This window comes from Oncorhynchus kisutch, linkage group LG16, assembly GCF_002021735.2.
Source record: "Oncorhynchus kisutch isolate 150728-3 linkage group LG16, Okis_V2, whole genome shotgun sequence".
NCBI classification, from domain to species: Eukaryota; Metazoa; Chordata; class Actinopteri; order Salmoniformes; family Salmonidae; genus Oncorhynchus; species Oncorhynchus kisutch.
The window spans coordinates 26,375,598-26,398,857 of record NC_034189.2 but is presented as its reverse complement, the minus strand read 5'-3'; the positions used below and the strand labels follow the sequence as shown (position 1 = coordinate 26,398,857).

The window sequence follows — 23,260 nt, the reverse complement described above, 5'->3', positions numbered from 1 at the left end:
GGTAGAATGAGTTTAGCTCCGAATCATCACTTGGTGTGGTAATCAATAATTCATTGTGTAGACAATAGGTGTAAGGTTACATTTTCAGTAAAAAAAAAAAAAACTGTGGAGATGCCGGGGATTGAACCCGGGGCCTCATACATGCGAAGCATGCGCTCTACCACTGAGCTACATCCCCATTTCCTGTAAAAACGATATTCAAAATGCAATATAAAAATTGCAACAGGTAAATCTTAGGCGGATTAGGTTGTTTGAAATTGTATTTATGATTTAAAATGTGAAAGTATTATACACGAATTATTGTATGTAATAAAAAAAAACTCAAGTAATCATTTCGAATTAAGCCCTTTATTTCAATACAAACAGCTATTCCTAAAATATACAAAACACACATTTAATTTTTCGAAATTTTATTTAACCTTTAACCTAGGCAAATCTGTTAAGAACAAAATTCTTATTTACAATGAGGGCCTACACCGGATGACGTTAGGCCAATTGCGCGCCACCATATAGCACTTCTATTCACAGCTGGTTGTGTTACAGCCTAGAATCGAACCAGAGAGTCTGTAATAAGGCCTCTATTGCTGATCTTCAGTGCTTTAGACCACTGCGCCACAAATATTACAATAGTAATAAGACTAATGCAGAAAACAGTGCCACTCAAAACCTGAGCTTCATCATATGAAACCTTTAAAAAAGCTTTTAATATCTCAAAAATATTGTTTAATGTATTCATTCTGCAATTGTTGCTCTTGTCAGTCCCTATATTCACTTTGATTTATTATTTCACACACTTTTGTCTCTGTTGCTCTTTACTCTAATTGTTGTAATCTGGTTGTAACACTGGTTTGTCAGGTTTACAATTTACAATTATGATGATAATGACGACAAAACCTACAGTCAAGCGCTATTGCTGTACAAAGATAAAATATGGAACTATTTTCCCTCGCTGATCCTTCCCTCACAATGCAGTCACATCATCCTTGTCTCTGCCCCCCTCACTCCTATCTTCAGACCAGATGGCACTACCAGAGAACTGATGCAGGTCTATCAGCAAACCTCCTCCTCCACTTTTTTCTCCTCCCACTGCTCCCTCATCACTCTCTCCATCCTCTTTGCTTTCCCACTTTTCCTCCATATTCTCCTCTCTCTCCTCCTCACGCTCTCTTATCTCTTCCTTCTCGCCCGTGAGCTTTGCTCTCTCCCTCAGGTCACAGCCCTCCATGCTGGAGTAGTCATCTGACGAGTCATCCCGTCTGTCTTCCCTCTCCTCGCCCTCCTCCTCCCCCTCATTTTCCCTTCCCTCGCTCCCTCTCTCCACATCCCTCTCTTCATTTTTGTGTTCCTCCTCTCTTATGGCCTCCTCATCCGCGCCAAGGGGCCACAGCCGGCGCCCAAGCCGCACTTCCAGGACTCTGACCCCAGCCATGATCCGGTCCCTGGCCCCATCCTGCCCATAGACCAGTTGGCGGACTGTGTACTGGCCATTAGTCTTGCGGTTCAGCCACATGTACAGGAAGACCAGGAGGCAAACAAGGAAGACCAGGAGGAAGAAGGCAATCAATACTTTTCTGGTGGATGTCGTTTCGTCATATACGTTGTTCATGCCTAGAAGTGAAGAGTAAAAATTGGAATGACTGTTTAGACTGACATTTGAAAGGGACATTTGGTTGGGATCTGAATGCCAAGTGAATCTGGATCTAAGGGGTTTTACACTGTCTGTATGATTCAGATCCTGAAGTGTTTGTTTGGCCTGATCTGCACTGTAAACAATTATATTTCAATTGTCAAACCGAATTTAAATGGAATTGACCCCACCTTGATGGTCACAAAATACAAGTCTCTTAATCTAAAGCTGTTCAAGTCCAGTCATGCTTGGCCTTTTATTAGAACAAAATAAATCCTCTCAGAATATCAAAACCATAAACCCACCCTTATTGGGGTGAACGGGTTCAGATTGATTTGATTTGATTTCGCAATGTACCTTCAAATAGTTCTCCGAAAAGTTGAAGAAATCCAAGGCCAAACTCTGCCGTGAAGGAGATCTAGTTTACTGGAAATTGAGTGTGCTCTTTTCTTTCAACTGCAGCTGATCCATACATAGATGTATTACTGGATCTGTAAATAAAGTATATGGACCATTAGTTACCTACTGCCCAAAACATGTCAATATCCATGCAGCAAAATCTTTAATACAGATAATTACACCTTAAAAAAATATATGTGGCAGAAACGTAGATTTTCCCACTCTTTTTTCTAAAGGATAAAGTGAGGCTTGTTCTGAATGCAGCCTGAAACCTGCCTATGAATAATAATACAATAAATGTGTCACGACACCACCGAGGTGTATAGGCAGGTGTCAAGGTGACTGATTATGAATGGTTCTGACAGGTGTCATTTCTTGGTAGTTGACATGCCGTGTCATTGTTGTATTGTTCTGTACAGTGTACTGTCACTATATATGCAGCATCCCACCCATTTAGACACAGGAAGTGTCTGTGAAGCCATGATTCTGCCTGAGTGACTCACTAACAGGAAGCCAGCGTACTCTCTCTCTCTCTCTCTCTCTCGCTCTGTCTTGCTCACTTTTTTTTACAGAGAATCTACATTTCCGCCCCACATATTTCCATCTACCATAGCATCCTACGCTTTATTGCAGGTGACAGTTTTAATATGCATCACTGTATCCTGTATCAAAAGGTTGGCTGGTCCTCATTTAAGTCCCGTAGATCATTTAATTCCTCCCTTTTAATTTACAAATCTCTACTACCCAACCTTCTAACCTACCTCACTTCACTGTTAAAATGTAAAAATATGAGACACCAAACCCGTTCACAGGGATGGTTACCTCTCGAGGTTCCACTAGTACATACCGATCTAGGTAAATCCGCCTTCAGTTTTAGTGCCTCCCATTTTTGGAATAGCCTGCAGAATTCCCAACATCTAGACTCTGGTGCCTCTATGGGAGTTTAGGACTTTAATGTTGAATTAATTTAATGTGAATTGCAACTGTTTGGATTCAATGTAAATAATTGTATTTGAAGTTGTAATGTTGATTCTGCAATTTGTAGTTTATTTTATTTTTATTGATCATTTTGAATTTGTTGTATTGTAAATGAGACCCTGGTCTCAATAAATAAAAGTTTCATTTTTTTGTTGTTGTTTCAACTATTATATACATAGATATGGATGTCGACAAGTTATTTAAAAACGTACTTTTGCAATAAGTGTACCTGTTCTCCCTCCCTATCCTGTGTGGATAGCTGACACATTGAACACTAATTGAATATAATAAAGACTAATAAATATTTCTAGTTCATACATGAATGCAATGGGATTCATGTATGTGGACTTGTTGTTTCATATGATGTACAAATGTGACATTCTGCTCGTCAGATGAAAGTTATTAACAAAGCACAGCTAATCTCAACTAGATTACCAATTAGACTATGCAAAAACATTTTTATTTATTTTTTATTTAACCTTTATTTAACTGGGCAAGTCAGTTAAGAACTCATTCTTATTTATAATGATGGCCTACCGGGGAACAGTGGGTTAAATGCCTTGTTCAGGGGCAGAACAACAGATTATTACCTTGTCAGCGGGGATTCGATCCACCGAACCTTTCGGCTGGCTACCTGCCGCCCCAAAATATGATAGTCAATCTTTTCTCTCTCTTTCTACAATGCCTTTACATTTCTGCATATGACCTTACATGTTTTCACATGTAGTAGGCAGTCATGGTACAGTATTGGTGCGGAGCATAGATTAATAAAGATCCCACGATGCAATGTGCTGTTAACATACTCCATCTGTTTATATGTCTATTACATATGCACCATCATTTACTACAGATAATGTAAATGTTTAAATCAAAAGCCCACTTGACATGGAAGTATTAACTACACTCTTTAGACCCGAATACAGGTTCTTACATTTCTGAAAGTAAATAAAACAGGGACACAGACAAAGAGTTGGTGTGACAGAGAAAATCAAGATAACGTGGAAGGAGAGAAACAGTGGTGGTAGGGAAGTGAGGAGGAGATGTGGAAAGAGATTGGGAGGAGAGTGTGAAGCTGAAGGATGGACATGGAGAGAGTGGAAAGATGATACAATAAATGTCAGATAGAAAACGAGAAATTTGAATTATGGTCAGTAGATTCAAAAAAATCGATAAAACTCACCAATGTCTTGCTCTAAATGAACATGCTTTAGGATGGTTTTGAAAAAGATTAACAGACACCCAGAGAGGAAGCAAGAACTCACAGGCGTGTCAGTGGTGGAACTTTTTTTGACTAGATAAGGGGATGCATAAATTTAAAGAAGGGCATGTAAGAATTAGAGCAGGAGGGGGATATAATGTGGGTGGAGAGAGAGAGAGAGAGACAGAGAGAGACACACAGAGAGAGAGAGAGACACAGAGAGAGAGACAGAGAGAGAGAGAGAGAGAGAGAGAGAGAGAGAGAGAGAGACAGAGAGAGACACAGAGAGAGAGAGACAGAGAGAGAGACAGAGAGAGAGACAGAGAGAGAGACACAGAGAGAGAGAGAGAGAGAGACAGAGAGAGAGAGAGAGAGAGAAAGAGAGACAGAGAGAGAGAGACAGAGAGTACAGCGCAGAGATTAGCAAATCCACACCCAAATATAGAAAGAGGAAGGTGTAGTGTGCTTTCATGTATGACAGAAGGTGTGACAGTTGGTGTACAGGGTAAGGTTGTGGTTTGGTTCCTTTCAAGTAAATCTGATCTAATATGTCTCCAATATGCTATGGAATTTATTTGTACAGCCATAGGAAGTTAACAGCTGCAAAGGAACCCACCTACAGTATGAACATACTGCACCTGCAAAGTCCAAATATGCATAGTGGATTAACATAACTGGACCTACTGATTCTGCTAATAAACACCAACGCTCATCAATGCAGCCTAAGCAAGTGAGATGTATTTCAGTTGCACCAGGTCCCATTTTGTTCTATCCAGACTTGCACAAATAATATTTATACATATTATTTTATTTGTTTTAAACAGTCAATGCATGGTTAGAGTTGAGTTTGTTCGCTGAAGTGCAGAACCACTCAGCTGACACTGCAGAGCCCAGAAGCAGGAAGTGAATGATGGAGCACGGGCAGGTTCAAAAGAAATGCACAGAGCTGATGTGCTTTCAGCCTTGAACCACATCCTGTTATGTGCTCCACTGGCTAGTACAAACACAACACCAGAAACTACTGGGGAACCAAGCTTCGTTTAAAGCCTACTAACAAATGCACTGTATGATCTCTTAATGGAGTTTTATTTCATTTCAGCAATAACGTTGTGAGAGGACTACACTTGATGGTCCATTTGTAATGCAGAATTTCATTGAGTTCTTTCCAAAGACTCTAATTTTCTTATTTCCAAAGAAGCCCCCTTCTCTGAGGAACCAATCAGAACAGCCTTAGTAACATGCTTGCTTTACCCTGTATGATAACACAAGATAACCACTGTGTTACACCGTGTATCATAAACATTCATGATCTGTGTTTAATATGAAACTAAATAATTGTACTACTGGTTGTAAACACTGAGTGTACAAAACATTAGGGACACCTTCCTAATATTGAGTTGCACCCCTTTTGCCCTCAGAACAACCTCAATTCGCTGGGGCATGGACTCTACAAGGTGTCAAAAGCATTCCACAGGGATGCTGGCCCATGTTGACTCCAGTGCTTCCCACAGTTGTGTCAAGTTGGCTGGATGTCCTTTGGGTGATGGACCATTCTTGACACACGGGAAACTGTTGATAGTGAAAAACCCAGCAGCGTTGCAGTTCTTGACACAGTCGAACCGGTGAGCCTGGCACTTACTACCATACCCCATTCAAAGGGACTTATATCTTTTGTCTTGCCCATTCACCTTCTGAATTTCACACGTTCACAATCCATGTCTCAAGTCTTAAAAATCCTTCTTTAATCGGTCTCCTCCCCTTCATCTAAACTGATTGACATGACAAGGAATCATAGTGTTCTCCTGGATTCACCTAATCAGTCTATGTAATGGAAAGAGCAGGTGTTCCTAATGTTTTGTGTACTCACTTTTCTATTTTTGGTGGGTCAATACACTGCCTTATGAAGTAATTTCAATGAGAGCTAAGACTTCCTGTCATGTGACCTGAGAGGGTTAATAAGTGGCCATTCTACAACCGCAAAAGAGGAAGGACTGTTTATTGGAAGAGTCGCACAGTGGAGTGTCATTTTCATCCCCTATTGGTTCACAACCACACAAAACATGTGTAGTAGGAATGAATAAATATTAATCTAGTAAATAAATTAATCATGTGATGAGCTTGATGTGAGCTAGCCTGGTCCCAGACCCATTTGTACCGTCTCGCCAACTCCCGTGGTCGTTGTCGACAATACAGCCAAAAGCAGATCTGGGATAAGGCTAGATATGAACAGTACCCGAGGGCTGCAAAACGGTGAAGTATAAACTGCCTACAAATGCAAAAAAATCTAAATGTAACACAGTGAATATTCTTTTTCAGTTCCGTCTAACAGTTGAGCATTGTATGCCCTTTTTTTCCTATCTTCAAATACAAACCACAGCTGCTGCTATGTTAGTCTAAGACAGTGGTATTCAAAATCAGTGTCAAATCAGTGTTCATTATTTGCCACATTTTTGGGGGTAAGATTATAGATTATTGTATGGGACAATATACAAACCTTTTTGAGAAAGATCATTTGAAAAATACAATTTTATTGGGTAAATGTATTGGATGGTTGTGCAGGTAAACATCATAATGTACAGATTTTAAGGTTGTTATTCGTTTTCGGGGGAGGGTCGTGAGAAACACTCGCGGAAAAAATGGGAGTCCCAGCTAAAAAAGTTTGAATACCACTGGTCTAAAATGATTATATTTAGTTCTACTGACTAGGAAAACATCATTCACACAGTAAAAAAAACTCCTCCTCAAATTTAATTGCAACTTTCTTTAGTTCTGTGCCTCATGACAGTCATAGAACTGCTATGATTTAAATTGTATGATATTAAGTTTGTTCTACTGAGAACACATGTTCTGAGGTAACACTTTACTTGAACTCTCTGTTATAAACTGTCATTGGAGTTTACAACACCTTGTGACAAATTATACTGCATGTTGCAAGTCAGTCTGCTTTTGGCTTCACCAAAGGGGGATCATTCACCTAAGACAACTTAAGTTGGAGAGCACAAATTTAGTGTTACCTTCTCTTCGAAGGCAAAAAATTGAAATACAAATCACACAAGAGATTAACAACATACATGATAGCAATCATTTAAGGTACCTCCAACTCAAGTCCTTCACATCATTTGTAAGAAAAATCCCCATATCAAAATCAACATTATTTGTTTTTTCTTTGTATGTCGACATAGTTTAATACAACTTACCCAATCGCAATTAACCCGTGCAGTTTTGTAAACAATATATATCCATTTTAGCATATAGATTTATATTGTTAATACCAATGGTCTGACTTCATCACTTCAGCTAATCTAGGGTAAAAGATTCCTATGATGGAATGGGAAAAGAATGTATAGATGCATACTTGTACAAACGTATAAGTAGGAATAATAAACTGGAGTATGACGTTTGATATGCATCAAGGTTAGCAGCTCTAACTACCCGATTAAACTATCCCTAACGGATTCACAATGTGAGTGTTTCAATGAGAGCAGCAACTGGAAATGACCTGCCTATCTACTTGACAACACTTGTTGAGGGTGTATTCATATTATACAAAATAATGTAGACAGATGTGCCATTTTGTAAATGTGCCAAATTAACATAGACCTTTGTGCCAGTTGTCATACTGTATGGCATAAGGATTCGTGAGTAGGCTACAATTGAATCCTCATGTCTTCAGTTTTGTAGTGATACACAATATTGGATACTTAAATGTATACACCTTCAAATAGTTTCACCATTAACGCGCCTTAATAAAAACCGGTAACATGTCTTACTGCAGTATGGAAGTCCTATGCAGATTATCCCCCTTCATCCTATATCACCCACTATCCAACTGAATCAGCATCTAAAGAGTTGTAGGGTGCATCTAAATGGTGTTTCCTTCTTTTCTCGTGTCCTCCTCTCTACTCGCCTCCTCCTCAAAATGCATTGGAGAATGTCCGAGGGTAGGAACCTCTGACCTTTTCCTCCAACGCGTTTTGAGGAGGCGAGGAGAGAGGAGGACACGAGGAAATACAATTGAGATTCACCCGCAGAATCCAATTGGTCTCTGTACACCTTCACTATAATAGTTCACCTTATTCTCGACCCCTCTGTGATTCCCACAGTTTAGTAACTCAGCTACACTTCACTACATCCTCCCACTCGCACAGAGCTTAAGGTACTGTTGTTGATTCTAGTAAGGCTATGGTCTATGGAGTTTTAGTAAGAACGCCCTTTGGGTGTTGTGGTGACGCCCCTCTGCCAATCAGACGTCCCCGTCCTCGATGCGGGCCAGCTGCCTCTCCAGCAGCTCGATCCTTTGGCCCTGGGCCAAGACCACCGAACGTAGGGCCTTCACCTCCGCTAGCACCTCGCTCAGCACTTCCTCCTGGAGTGGGGAAGAGGGGGGATGGATAGGGCGAGATGGAGGTTAAGAGGGAGAATGTAGTCACATATAGTAGCAGTCAAAAGTTTGGACATACCTACTCATTCAAGGGTTTTTCATTCTTCGTACTATTTTCTACATTGTAGAATAATAGTAAAGACATCTAAACTATGAAATCATGTAGTAATCAAAAAAAGTGTTAAACAAATCCAAATATATTTTATATTCTTCTAAGTAGCCACCATTTGCACACTCTTGCCATTCTCTAAATCAGCTTCATGAGGTAGTCACCTGGAATGCATTTCAATTAACACGTGTGCCTAGTTAAAAGTTAATGCGTTTGAGACAATCAGTTGTGTTGTGACCAGGTAGGTGTGGTATACAGAAGATAGCCCTATTTGGTAAAAGTCCATATTATGGCAAGAACAGCTCAAATAAGAAAAGATAAACAACAGTCCATTACTTTAAGACATGAAGGTCAGTCAATCTGGAGAACTTTGAAAGTTTCTTCAAGTGTAGTCGCAAAAACCATGAAACGCTATGATGAAACTCGCTCTCATGAGGACCGCCACAGGAGAGTAAGACCCAGAGTTACCTCTGCTGCAGAGGATAAATTCATTTGAGTTAACTGCACCTCGATTGCAGCCCAAATAAATGCTTCACAGAGTTCAAGTAACACCCATCAACATTAACTGTTCAGAGGAGACTGTGTGAATCAGGCCTTCATGGTCGAATTGCTGCAAAGAAAACACTACTAAAGGACACCAATAAGAAGAGAAGACTTGATTGGGCCGAGAAACATGAGCAGTGGACATTAGAGCGGTGGAAATCTGTCCTTTGGTCTGATAAAATCTAAAATTAGGACTTTGGTTCCAACCGCCGTATCTTTGTGAGACGCAGAGTAGGTGAACGGATGATCTCCGCATGTGTGGTTCCCATAGTGAAGCATGGAGGAGGAGGTGTGATGGTGCTTTGCTGGTGACACTGTCAGTGATTTATTTAGAATTCAAGGCACACTTAAGCAGCATGGCTACCACAGCATTCTGCAGCGATACGCCATCCCATCTGGTTTGCGCTTAGTGGGACTATCATTTGTTTTTCAACAGGACATTGACCCAACACACGTACAAGCTGTGTAAGGGATATTTGAACAAGAAGGAGAGTGATGGAGTGCTGCAACAGATGACCTGGCCTCCACAATCACCTGACCTCAATCCAATTGAGATGGTTTGGGATGAGTTGGACCACAGAGTGAAGGAAAAGCAGCCAACAAGTGCTAAGCATATGTGGGAACTCCTTTAAGAATGTTGGAAAAGCACTCCTCATAAAGCTGGTTGAGAGAATGCCAAGAGTGCGCAAAGCTGTCATCAAGGAAAAGGGTGGCTACTTTGAAGAATATATAATATATTTGTATTTGTTTAACACTTTTTTGGTTACTACATGATTCCATATGTGTTATTTCATAGTTTTGATGTCTTCACTATTATTCTACAATGTAGAAAATAGAACTAATAAAGAAAAACCCTTGAATGAGTAGGTGTGTCCAAACCTTTGACTGGTATTGTACATGATAACATCCTAAATCCACAAGGCACTACACAAGTCTACTCAACACTTTTCTGGCACTTCTATGTCGTACTCATACCTACATCTCTAACCTCTTATTCATACCAAATCGGAAGAAAACAGACCAAAACAGGGAGGGACTGCCTGAACTTGACCAAGAAACTCTCGCTTTTGTTGCAAAACGTTGTCGGTTACAAAACGCTTTGCTACAGTTTGCACTAGTGAATACACCCCTGCTATACCCACCTACACCCAAACTCCATTCTCACCTCTCTTTTCACCCTATCGGATGCTCCTTCTCCTTGAGTGACCCTCTGCTGCACCACCCCCACCCCCTCGCTCTCTGGCTCCCTGGTTGTTGTGATGGGCATGGCGGCCTGCTGGGGGACTGGGGGAGAGTCTGTCCCGGAGCCCTGTGACGACAGATTGGGCTTGTTGCGGAGGGTGTCCCTGTTCTTGGAGGGGGCGCCCACGTAGCCACCGCTCAGAGAGACCAGTAGGGGCGGCGCATCCTGCCCGGCAATCCAGTCCTCGGCCAGAAGGGAGGGCTCCACGCTGGCCGTGTCCGGGTATAGGTCCCCCTGGAACAGGTCTGACTGAGGGGGCAAGAGAGGGAGGGGGTCAGAGGGAGAGCGTTTAAGGTCATTTTCAGTCTAGCTTGACTGGTTCCAATATCCACATTAGCATGCCACTTAGTATAAAGCAATGTTTTGGGCATGCTAGTAATTGGGGTTCTAGTATGGCTATTTGAACATAGCCTTAGCCATAAATGAAGAAGGCCTTCTGTTTCAAATTGTGTGCATGGCAGCTTACCTTCCGTGGTACCGTCATAGAAATGGGCTCTACTTTCCTTTCGTGCAGTTTGTAGAACCTGCAATGAGAGAGAGAGAGAGAGAGAGAGAGAGAGAGAGAGAGAGAGAGAGAGAGACAGAGAGAGAGAATGAAAGAAAGAATGAAAGAAAGAGAGTGAATGAATGAATGAATAAAATAAATTATTTACAGTGGGAGGGCATGAAACTAATACAGTGGTACAGTGGGAGGAACATATGAGGTGGAAATGAGGTGTGAAAAAGAGCGCAACATACACTGAGAAACAATTCAAGTAAAAACCATAAAGACATGCTGAAAAACCTGTTCACCTGGCAATCTCACACTTGTTGACATCCACGCCCCTCTTGCTGAGAAAGCCTGCTCCTCGCTGGGGCTCTTTACTGCTGTACAGGCTGAGGAAGTGGACATAGGGCGATTCGTCCGTCACCTCAAAGTACCGGATGGTGCAGTCCCCCTGAGAGTGATCAACAGATAAACGGAGCTAAACTAAACATCCGGTGGGGAGATCTGATCATATGACACCAGCTGAATTTGTTATTGAAAATGTGGTCAGAAACAGGTGTACTGTACCTTTCCACACAGGTAGACCATGTTGGTGTCAGGGTCATAGTAGGGGAGGAGAACGCCATTACTGGTGTCCATCTCCTGCACTGCCATTGGCTCAGACATATCGCTCTGCAACACACAGATACAACCATTAGAAGATCTGGTGTGTAGCGAACCCCTCAGTGCTGTGTGAGTTGAGTCAACTGAAAATAAACAGGGTTGACCTGACCTGTACTGTCATGATACCTTAGCTCAACCCTCTCCTCTACCATACAGTCAGAGCATCGTTTCTGAGGCGTCAACGTCCCATACACTCCCATAGGACTCTGCAAAGACCTGTTTACGACATGTGTCCATCTAGCCGCCGTACCGTATCCCACAAGGCTAGCTGCCTCTCGCTCATACGGCTGAATCCGGTGGTCAGGATCTTCCCGTCGGAGAGGAACACGGCCCTCATGGGCCTGGTGCCGTCATGGACCTTCTCTTTCACCTGAGACACAGACAACATCACAGGTTTTATAAGGGAGGGTAGAGTCAATGTCAACAAGTCATTCTATGTACAGCCAGTAGACTGTAGTTAATGTAGACTATACAGTGCATTCGGAAAGTATTCAGACCCCTTGACTTTTTCCACATTGTTACATTACAGCCTTATTCTAAAATGGATTCCATTTTTTTTTTTATCCTCAGCAATCTAAACACAATACCCAATAACGACATAGTGAAAACATGTTATAATTTTTTTGCTAATTAATAAATTAACAAATACCTTATTTACATAAGTATTCAGACCCTTTGTTATGAGACTCCAAATTGAGCTCAGGTGCATCCTGATTCCATTGATCAGATGTTTCTACAACTTGTTTGGAGTCCACCTGTGGTAAAATCAATTGATTGGACATGATTTGGAAAGGCACACACCTGTCTATATAAGGTCCCACAGTTGACAGTGCATGTCAGAGCAAAAACCAAGCCATGAGGTCGAAGGAAATGTCCGTAGAGCTCCGAGACAGGATTGTGTCGAGGCACAGATCTGGGAAAGGGTACCAAAAAATGCCTGCAGCATTGAAGGTCCCCAAAAACACAGTGGCCTCCATCATTCTTAAATGGAAAAAGTTTGAAACCACCAAGACTCTTCCTAGAACTGGCCGCCAGGCCAAACTGAGCAATCGAGGGAGAAGGGCCTTGGTCAGGGAGGTGACCAAGAACCCCATGGTCACTCTGACAGAGCTCAAGAGTTCCTCTGTGGTGATGGGAGAACCTTCCAGAAGGACAACTATCTCTGCAGCACTCCACCAATCAGGCCTTTATGGTAGAGTGGCCAGACGGAAGCCACTCCTCAGTAAAAGGCACATGACAGCCTGCTTGGAGTTTCCCAAAAGGCACCTAAAGACTCTAAGACTATGAGAAACAAGATTCTCTGGTCTGATGAAACCAAGATTTAGTTATTTGGCCTGAATGCCAAGCATTATGTCTGGAGGAAACCTGGCACCATCCTTACGGTGAAGCATGGTGGTGGCAGCATCATGCTGTGGGGGTGTTTTTCAGCGGCAGGGACAGGGAGACTAGCCAGGATTGAGGGAAAGATGAAAGATGAGCAAAGTACAGAGAGATACTTGATGAAAACCTGCTCCAGAGCGCTCAGGACCTCAGACTGGGACGAAGGTTCACCTTCCTACAGGACAATGACCCTAAGCTTTGGGACAAGTCTCTGAATGTCCTTGAGTGGCCCAGCCAGAGCCAGAGTCAAAGCCCAAACCCAATTTAATATCTCTGGAGAGCCTTGAAAATATCTGTGCAGCAACGCTCTTCATCCAACCTGACAGTGTTTGAGAGGATCTGCAGAGAAGAATGGGAGAAACTCCCCAAATATAGGTGTGCAAAGCTTGAAGCGTCATACCCAAGAAGACTCAAGCCTGTAATCGCTGCCAAAGGTGCTTCAACAAAGTACTGCGTAAAGGGTCTGAATACCTATGTAAATGTGATATTTCTGTTTTTGCTTTGTCATCATGGGGTATTGTGTTTAGATTGATGAGAAGAAAAAAAACATTTGAATCCATTTTAGAATAAAGCTGTAATACTCTCTGAAGGCACTGTATCAAGTACGCTGTATTTACAAGTGCTGATTAGTTGCAGCCAATTTAGCATGGCAAAGGTCACTTTCTTTCAAAGGAAGGACATTATGTGAACAAGGTGGTGCTTATTTGCTTTGGTCTCCTGTGTGTCGTTGAATTTCTCCTTGAAGGATAATAAGGGAAGTTGTATGGTATTTGGTAATATTCATTTGACTTATTTCAATTCATTTGCATGCGTGTCATTCGTGGGCTAGACAGGAAGCACCTTGAGGACGGTCCCCCGTCGCGGGTCGATGACACGCAGCGCCTTGTCCTTGCACACGGTGCAGATGGCACTGCCCTCCCGGTTCCAGCTCACACTGTAGATCAGGTCTGGGTGGGCATCGGCTATCTGGTACACCAGCTCCCCCGTGCCAACGTCCCACACGCACACCAGGTTGTCACAGCCTGAGAATTGCATCAGTCAAAAACAGTCATGAACACAGAATCTGGGACAGCACAGACAAAACTACGTTCACAGAAGAGGGTTAAAACGAACACTACCAAGCTTATTTTAACAAAACGTCGATCTCAATAAAAGTGGTAAAATCGTGTGTTTTTTAAGAGTTCTCACAATAAATATGTACATGCAAAACATTCAAATAATCAAAAGGATACACAGAGACATAACATCTAAAAATGCAGACATAAACATACAATTACTGGCACAGACTAAACATATAGACATACCATTCTAAGTAACACAGACACGTACATAGACATATCAATTGCTTTTAACTTTTGAAACCTTACGATGCCCTCTTGAAGGATACTCAGTTTCCCGTTGAACTCAACAACATTCTCTTTTAAACGTGCAGCACATGCTGTTAATTGCAAGGCAGGGATACTCAATTCCTGGCTTGCATAATGCATTGGGAATTGAACGGTCTGTCATGGAACACCTCTCCAGTACGTTTAAAGCTGTCCTTCAACTCTCACTGTTTACCCTGACTGACTACTACATCTTCCCTTTCTCTGGGGGTCCAATGTTTAACACATGGGTGACAAGTACCACACGCTACCATGACTCGTGGCCAAGCTATGTCCCCACATTATCAGCATGTCTATTTGCAGTTGTGACTACATTCAACACCCCCCCCCCCCTTGCAGCTTAAAGCACACACATTCACTGACATTGGAGGCGTTGCTTGTGAATAGTGACCTGGATAGTCCAAACTGGCAGGCAGACATACACTGCTTGAGGCGAAGACATTGTCCTCTGCCATGTGTTGCCACAAACCATCAGTCCAGACGAAGTTGCTCTATCTGACGTACGACAATGAGGTGCAGATAGATTAAGTTACCTGCAGTTAGGAGGATATTGAAAGCTGTCGGGTGCCAGGCTAGGATTCCCACTCGTTTACTGTGGCCCTCCAGTGTCACCACGGGCTCTGTCATTGGTCCAGTCAGCCCTCCGTCAGGGATTTGCCACACCTTTAACAGACAACGCAACCAATAACAAGGCTTTGTTACAGGGGTAGAGCATACAGATGACCCTCCCTCCCATTGGCATACATCTGCTGATCTGCAGCATTTTCAACACAGATATGCCCTCTTGATAGTAGTCATAAGGCCCTCATAGAACAGCGCATCTGTTATTTACTCCTTTTTAACACTTATGACTATTCATCCAGCTTTATGCCATCTTTCAGCCCATCTCAATCAATGCAAAGGTCTGAACAAAGGTTGAACCTTTTCTCATAAACAATAGTGAGCTGCTTAGGGTTGCAAAGCTACTGGTAATTTAGCAAAGTTACCAGAATCTTCAGTAAATTTGGAAATTAACTGATAATCTATGGTAACTTTAGTCATTTATGTCCATGGGTTTCTAGTGGATAGACCAAATGCTTCAAGAGAAAATTGCCTAATTAATGAAAAAAGTACCTAATCAACAATGGCATTATTTTCAATGAACTCTGCAACTCTTCCAACTAATATATATATATTTACAACTGCCACCAGTTTGGCACCAAAACATTTACAACAAAGACATAGTCAAATAAATAAATGTATGTAATATAATATATTACTATTTATGTTTCCTTTTTAGAGGGCAGCTACCTTCATATCACCACCTACCTTTACTGTGCAGTCCTCCGATGCACTGGCGATGACGTTGTCGTCATGGGGACACCACTGGACATCCAGCACTGGAGCTGCGTGTCCACACACTGTGGGTGTGGCCTGGTCAATTCTGCCACTCTGTGGAAAAGAAGCAGGTGGGCATGGTCATCATCATCTGATTAGCACAAAACCCCAGGTCGGTGGTTTTCAACTGGTGGTCTGTTATTTGAAACAAATATCAGTTAGAAGTATCAATGGTGATATAAGCAATTTATCCCCACAATGCATTTTCACAATGCAAATTGTTCATTATAATAATGGGCCTTTCATCTGTTACATTTGTCATAAAATTGCCGGGGATAGGTTGGCACTTTTAGGGTATTAATCCTTATCTTCCATTTGAGAGGTTTGATGCCATGGTGTACTGGAGGGTATCTGCAGGCATATGCCAATTTTATTTATTTAACTAGGCAAGTCAGTTGAGAACAAATTCTTATTTACAATGGCGGTCTACCCCGGCCAAACCCAGACGACGCAGGGCCAATTGTGCGTCGGCCTATGGGACTCCCAATCACGGCCAGATGCAATTCAGCCTGGATTCGAACCAGGGTCTGTAGTGTCGCCTCTTGCACTGAGATGCAGTGCCTTAGACCGCTGCGCCACTCGGGAGCCCATATACCCACTTATTTTCAGTGGGCATTGCATATACTCACTTCTTAATCCCCACAATGTGTATCAAAGTAGTGTAGTAGAGGTATACGCTGTATCAATTAAAAAGGCTGATGGAACAAATCTGAATGTTTTGCTTAACATGTTTATAAACAATCATTTCTTCACATTTTAGGAGCAACAATGTGCACAGGGCTATAGGCCTACACGCGAATGTTCCAAAATGTAATGTGCGGGATAACACAGTTCATGTTTCGTAGATGCGAGAGATTTCATGGACAGAGATGGAAACATCCGTTAGAAATTAAAGCGGGGAGATCTAAAGATGCAATAACTATCATGGGTTGCCTATATGACCAGGATGCCGCCTTTGGCTGCTACACAATGAACGAAAGTTGAAAGAAAACCAACAGAACATGAGAACGCATATGAGGAAGTGCCTCCATGTTTCTATGATGGGATTTTGGCTATAGGCTCCTTTGAAGCAAAGTAATACATGGCTCATAGCATAGGCATACCTGGCAGAATGATACGATTTTTTGCATCAATCAAGTGGCCATTTGTTTTGCAAACTCCATCTCATGTGCTACATAAATAATGCAAAACAAGCAACAGTGCTAGGTCCCTGTGCACTTGAATTGAAAGGTAACTACAATCAAAAATCTAAATTTTGTAGATTTTTCCCAGATATCGAAAGTGGTCTCCTGATGTGGTTTAAGCATTTTTATAGACTTCGGACCACCAATTTAGCTGTTTTTCTATTACAACAGTGTGAGAGCAAAACATCTCATCTGAAACCTGACTTCGTTGATTAATCTAAACATAATTTATTGGTTTCAATAGTAGGCCTACTATTAGCCTACTCCCACAGAACAGCATAGGTTGGCCTGACTGAAAGACCAACATGGGATTTATAATTTTAGGTAATTCAGAGTACATGAAACTGTATCTCAAATGATTTCTCATGCAGGGCACCATTCCTTTGGCTGGGCGGACTGTTTGAAAAATGTTGGGCAAAATTTGAGTGTACCCACTTCTCCAGGAACCCCTGGGTGGATGCTTAAGTGGGCTAGCACAAACCTTGTTGAGTGGCAGAACTAGGAAGGCCCCTCCTCCACCTGATTCGATGACGACTGCGGTGAATTTGGGGTTCACAGCGCAGAGGGGCCCGTCCCATGTGACACGGGACACTCGGACGTCATCGATGCAGTGCTCTGCCTTCCAAGCCTGGGCGAAGACGTGCCTGAACTTGCTCTGTCTGACCACACCTCTTCGGAACGACATGACTGTGGAGAGAGAGATATTGGGAGCGTTCGAGCGGATCACTTTTGTCAATTTGGTGAACATTGTTGGTCAATGCCTTTCAAAGTGTCTTGCATTATGGGGATAAAAATTGTCTGACTTGAACATATATTATCGACTGTATGAACTTTACAAAATGAATGCAATCAAAGGTCATGAACGTGACCAAAGACTGACTGGAACAAACTTTGCCCACAATTCATGCATACAGTGGATATGTATAAATGAACGTGATACTGTCTCCCTCTCTCTTACCAATTGATTGTACAATGTAAACATATTTTCAGTTTGGAGGGGTTGGAGACATGTTTATTTCTATATTATAAAATATTAGTTACCCATAACGCACCGTAAGCAATAACATGACACATCTTTTATCCTCTACTAACTATGCAGCCCCACTTCACTGGAGATATCTACCACATAAAATGTACACTGACTATAGAAAACATTAGGAAGACCTGGACTTTCCATGACAGACTGACCAGAAGAATGCTATGATCGCTTATTGATCATAGCAAGCATCACTTGTTAAATCCACTACAATCAGTGTAGATGAAGGGGAGACAGGTTAAAGAAGGATTTTTAAGCCTTGAGATATGGATTGTATGTGTATCATTCAAAGGGAGAATGAAAAAGACAAAAGATGTGCTTTTGAACAGTGAATGGTAGTAGGTGCCAAGCACACCAGTTTGATTGTGTCAAGAACTGCAAAACTGCCTGGTTTTGCACACTCAACAGTTTCCCATGTGTATCAAGAATGGTCCACCACCCAGAGGACATCCAGCCAACTTGATAAGTGTGGGAAGCATTTGAGTCAACATGGACTAGGATCCCTGTGGAATGCTTGACACCTTGTAGAGTCCATGCCCTGACAAATTGAGGCTGTTCTGAGAGCAAGGGGGATGCAACTCAATATTAGGAAGGTGTTCATAATGTTTGGTATACTCCTTGTATATTGAAATAGTCACATACAAGTGGTGGTTAAAAAGTATTTGAATTCTGGTGGGCCTAGTGGGGCTAGTTTTGCAAGTCAGTATTAGGCCAATGAGTTCCTAAAGTGAACCATGTTCTTTAAAAAAAAATGTTTTAAACCCTTTCAGGTCAAAGTACAGGATATGGAACTGACCAACACAAACTTGTTTATTCAGTTAATCAGTAACATTTAATGAATGTTAATACTGGGGAGAAGGAAGCAAGTAAACAGCCAAATTCCCCCATACAATGAGTCAGTCAGTTCTAAAAAAGAACAGTCAAGGCTGACTGGACAAGAGGGCATGATCTGCCTGCAGTCAAAACACAAGGGGGGACCGGGTAATTCTATAGGCCTATGCACGGTGATACCCAATTCTTTACAGTTGACGCTACAGTATAATCTAATAAAGGGTGTTACATGTTACATTCCAAAGTAACACATTAATTGTAAATTATAATAACATGACGAAACGTTGGCTTGCATCCAAATCATTTGAATGTAGGAATGCCTGTGGGAGTGGCAGGTGTAGTTTCCAAATAGATTATCTGCACAAGGCACATTATAAATCAGCATCAACAAGAATTTAAAAGATGGGACGGAAAATATCCATATAAGGACACAAAATACAACTAAAGGGAGTGAATGTCACAGACGACAAATAACCTAACGTGAAGTAGCCTACATGATCGAGAAGAGGGTCCAATATGTGGTTCTAAGAGATTATGCAAGGTAAATACAATAGCAAGGTGTTTTACAAAGAGAAGGACATTTTTTTCAATTACTATACCTCGATTTCAGACAACCTCTTAATTGGAAAAGATAAAAAGGCTGAAGCTACACCGTGACAAGAGGAAGCCAATAAAATAATCCGCCACCAGCAGTAACTTAATCCTTTGCTATGTTGGAGAGGCGGCTACACAGCCGACCTACTGCGATGGCAGGAAATAATTGTTGTAGATTATTAAACACAGCCAGGTGATTGATGATTAGAGCTCAAGAAAAATAAACACGCGTAGCGCACAATCCTGATGCAAAATTACTGCCCACCCAGTTGGTTAAAAATTGCGTATCTGTGATGTAATATTTAACCTGAGCAAGCATGTCAAAAGATTCGTAAATGTAGACGAAGACAAGGGAATGGTAACCGCGAATGATGGGCGTGCGACCGAAAAGATGCTGACACTACGCACTCCGTTTTGGAATGATTACTGTTTGGAACTGAAATCCAGACTTCCGCCCTTGGCAGGATATAGTGGTAGCCAGAGAGGAAGAGGCGAAGCGAGAGGGTTTGCTCCGCTCAAAAACTGTCCACGAAAATAAGACCATGTAGAGAGGATTTTTTTTCAATGGAGGTTAATGAGAGAATGTCGAATTTGGTCAACAAAAACATGTATTGCTAATTTCCTACGTGAGGCTTATTTAATGGAATACAAGTTTCGTAATGTTCAGGTTGTTACGAAAGCACTGATTAGGATTGGACGCACGTGACATTTCGGCAACAAAAGTACAATAAAATAAACTGTGTATCAGTGGTTTCAGCGTATCTGCCATCTCATTGGCTAGAAGGTTCCCACCTGATCCCGTCTCCTCCCGCATGCGTTCCATCTTTGAGGATATGCATTTCCATTGTTAGAGCGGTCACTCGAGTATCTTGTCAATATAATAGAAACTCTTTGATGTATCGTTGAATCCAAAGCATTACCCAACGATTGTACTTCTGCACTTTACACAAAGCCCTACTGTACTAACTCAAATGCATATCAAATGGTGGACATAACGGGTTTGTAAGTGACGTTTTCTGTCAACATTTGCATGGCATTACATTATGTCAGCAAAAAAAGCTGTTAAACCGTATGAAGCATACCAGGCCATATATGCACAGTTCTGCTTGTCCCTTGTTGTTTTTCAGGTACGACCTACCCACCACCAGAAGGTGTCTGAAATGCATGACAAGTGAAATGATTATGGGTGTGTGACACATTCTGTCTATATTTGCACATATTTGACAACAGCAAAAAAAGCTGTGTAATTGACCACATCAAAGCTGGACATGTATGGGTATACATGCAGGGTTGGGTAGGTTACTTTCTAAATGTAATCCGTTACAGTTACTAGTTACCTATCAACTATTGTAATCAGTAACGTAACTTTTGGATTACCCAAACTCAGTAACGTAGTCTGATTACATTTGGTTACTTTTAGATTACTTTCCCCTTAAGAGGCATTAGAAGACAAAAATGTACGTTACCAATTGAACAACATATATTGTAGGATAAATCCATGTTAATGTTTACATAGCTGGTCATATATGGATGTTAAATGTTACTTTATGGGTTGGTTATGTAGGCTTCTTCTAACCCGTCACTTTCTACTACATATAATAATAATATTAAATTAAACCAAAGTCTATCAGAATTCCAGTCATTCCAATAAATGTTATACCCCTTGATCTTGAAGAATAGGACTTGTAAATATGGAAGTATATATTAGCCAAATTGTTTTACCTGAGCATGACCCCAAAACTAAGGACTTATTAGCCAGCCCTACTCAGTTTTGTGTGATTTTGTTGATATAAAAATTATTAAAAGTATTGTTTTAACCATGTTCTGAGGCTATACAGTGTTTGTTTACATTTACAATGTTTACAAACATTGGTGTAAAACAGGTTTATATTTTGGGTTCTCATGGAGTGTGACAGAACTAAGCTCATGAGGCATTTATATTCTTCAAGAATCAATGGTTATATATAATTTATAAATTCAAAAATGGATGGAGCAACTACAGATTGCCCCTTTAAGTCTATCAAAAGAGTGTACATTTGAGCATGTGTCCATTAGGCCTAGTGATTTTTTTTATCAGCATGAATTAGATTGAGCAATAAAAGTCCCACTTTTATTCCACATGCTTGGATCCGCACTATGCAGCTGTTGCAAGAGCGCATTTTCACTGTCTGTCCACTGGTTTCAAAAACAATGATTGATAGGCAGCCTAAAATTCTGGAATTCAACCATTATTGGGTTGAAATACACATTTAGATTTGTGAACAGACATCAACAACAACCACAATCCGTAAGGCGCAAATGGCTACATGTGAGAGCAGCAGTGTGATTCACATCAATGCGCTATGTAGATATCAATAATAAGTTATATCCGTATCGCTGTAGACTACACCACTGCTGTCATCCATGGCGTTTATTCAAATGGGATAATCTTTGGATGCCGACAACAGTCGCACCATTGGAAGACATAGTTTGGACTGTAGCCTACAAAAGCATATTCCTGCTCCTTTCCCGCGATCCATCAAACACATTTGGTGTGTCATCATAGTGGTCTCTGACTTGTGGTCAGACTCGCTCAGGTGGAAGAAACGTAAACTTTTTTTATCTTGTGAAATACCATTTTCACATTTTAATATCGCTAAATTATTATGTATTTATTTGTGTGATTATTTGGGCCAAGAAATTATCTTATCCCTTCCAATATCATATCATATGATCATCTTTATGTATTTATCACACCTAGAAATATGATTGTAATTCCATGCTCATACTAACCACGAGATGGCGATCATATCCCACAAAGATAAATAAACTGCTTAAAATAACTTTGGGGAAAAGGGAGTGAGTGGGACAATAGCACAGCTAAAACGATGAGACAGATATTTCACCGGATGTATAAATGTGACGCATCCGTTTGGTTTTCCACTCACTACAAAATGGAATATAGAAGCCCACAGTGGCCGAAGATGGAACGAGATGGATTTTGACCAACATTCTGCACATTTCTTTTTATCGATTAAACTATTCATCTCTATACAGTTTTTGGTTCCCAAAACTGAAATCTGTTATCTAAAGAGTGGACAACGTTTTGTAGACTTTACCCTTTGCCAACGTTTAAAAAATTGCGTTGTTTAGGAGTGCCAACAAGAATTTAGTTATTGCATACGCGCACTTCACATAGTAGGCGTTCCCTAACGGAAATGTGCAAATATTTTCTAGAACACGCCAATAGGATCTCTCTAGTTTGTGCTTGACTCTTCCCATCCCCTTGCTTGTTCTGCCCGCTATGACTAATTTGTTCCCGTTGGTATCGGCAGGCTGTGGTCTATCTTGGGTTAGTTATACAAATATTCGATGCTAGTAGTAGTTGTATCGCGTGCACGGGTTAGTAAATGAAGAGGCTTGATGTAATCTCCCGTGAAGCTCAGTTGGTAGAGCATGGTGCTTGCAGTGCCAGGGTTCTATTTCCACGGGGGACCAGTTCGAAAAAAGTATTATACATCTATACACTCACTACTGTACATCGTTCTAGATAAGAGCGTCTGCTGAATGACAAAAACGTAAGCGAGAGGGATTTGTGTGGAGTGGATTACGGGTTGGACACAATTTTGATCGTCACGTTGTGGATGATCGGGAAACTGGCTGTGTTTTTAGTGGAGTAAATTGTGGAGCATGTATGGACATTTGGGAACCGTATGACACAGAGAGGGAGATATTGTGTGAAGGGTTATAAAGGCTGGACAGGATTGGGGTTTGGTTTGTGTAGTGGGGAGAGGGAAGCGGTGTCAAGGCTCTATTTCACTTTCTTAGAGGAACGGAAGATAATTGAAAGTAGGTAGGCCGTGGCT

The 23,260-nt window shown here is 41.5% G+C and overlaps 2 protein-coding genes and 1 non-coding gene across 5 annotated transcripts; all 3 read right to left on the bottom strand.

Moving 5' to 3' along the window:
- Positions 1 to 106: 106 nt before the first annotated feature.
- trnaa-cgc (transfer RNA alanine (anticodon CGC)) lies at positions 107 to 178 on the bottom strand. The gene has a single exon. It is a non-coding gene; the product is annotated as a tRNA-Ala (tRNA).
- Positions 179 to 329: 151 nt separating this feature from the next.
- Positions 330 to 4,610, bottom strand: LOC109906552 (high mobility group nucleosome-binding domain-containing protein 5). Of its 2 annotated transcripts, XM_020504298.2 has the most exons (3): positions 4,185 to 4,610; positions 1,985 to 2,118; positions 330 to 1,608 (listed from the first exon to the last, which is right to left on the bottom strand). In XM_020504298.2, exon 3 carries the CDS (start codon positions 1,604 to 1,606, stop codon positions 962 to 964), a length of 645 nt encoding a protein of 214 aa, XP_020359887.1. In that variant the 5' UTR covers positions 1,607 to 1,608; positions 1,985 to 2,118; positions 4,185 to 4,610; the 3' UTR covers positions 330 to 961. The 2 variants fall into 2 exon arrangements, with proteins under 2 accessions (XP_020359887.1, XP_020359888.1); XM_020504299.2 differs by lacking the exon at positions 1,985 to 2,118 and having other exon boundaries at positions 4,185 to 4,352.
- Positions 4,611 to 6,181: 1,571 nt separating this feature from the next.
- Positions 6,182 to 19,863, bottom strand: LOC109906551 (coronin-1B-like). 2 transcript variants are annotated; one of them, XM_020504296.2, is made up of 11 exons: positions 19,421 to 19,863; positions 17,436 to 17,641; positions 15,702 to 15,824; positions 14,927 to 15,056; positions 13,849 to 14,030; positions 11,879 to 11,998; positions 11,533 to 11,637; positions 11,271 to 11,416; positions 10,945 to 11,002; positions 10,401 to 10,727; positions 6,182 to 8,568 (listed from the first exon to the last, which is right to left on the bottom strand). In XM_020504296.2, the coding sequence occupies exons 2-11, from the start codon at positions 17,637 to 17,639 to the stop codon at positions 8,446 to 8,448; spliced, it is 1,518 nt and encodes a 505-aa protein (XP_020359885.1). In that variant the 5' UTR covers positions 17,640 to 17,641; positions 19,421 to 19,863; the 3' UTR covers positions 6,182 to 8,445. The 2 variants fall into 2 exon arrangements, with proteins under 2 accessions (XP_020359885.1, XP_020359886.1); XM_020504297.2 differs by having other exon boundaries at positions 19,723 to 19,855.
- Between the last annotated feature and the right edge of the window lie 3,397 nt (positions 19,864 to 23,260).

Bases quoted from the DNA above. Each gene is read 5' to 3' on its own strand.
- LOC109906552 (XM_020504298.2), bottom strand. From the start codon at position 1,606: ATGAACAACGTATATGACGAAACGACATCCACCAGAAAAGTATTGATT.
- LOC109906551 (XM_020504296.2), bottom strand. From the start codon at position 17,639: ATGTCGTTCCGAAGAGGTGTGGTCAGACAGAGCAAGTTCAGGCACGTC. The intron at 15,057-15,701 runs GTAGGTGGTGAT...TGTCTGTTAAAG, and splicing joins CGGAGGACTGCACAGTAAAG to GTGTGGCAAATCCCTGACGG. The intron at 11,417-11,532 runs GTACAGTACACC...GATCACTCTCAG, and splicing joins TGGTCTACCTGTGTGGAAAG to GGGGACTGCACCATCCGGTA.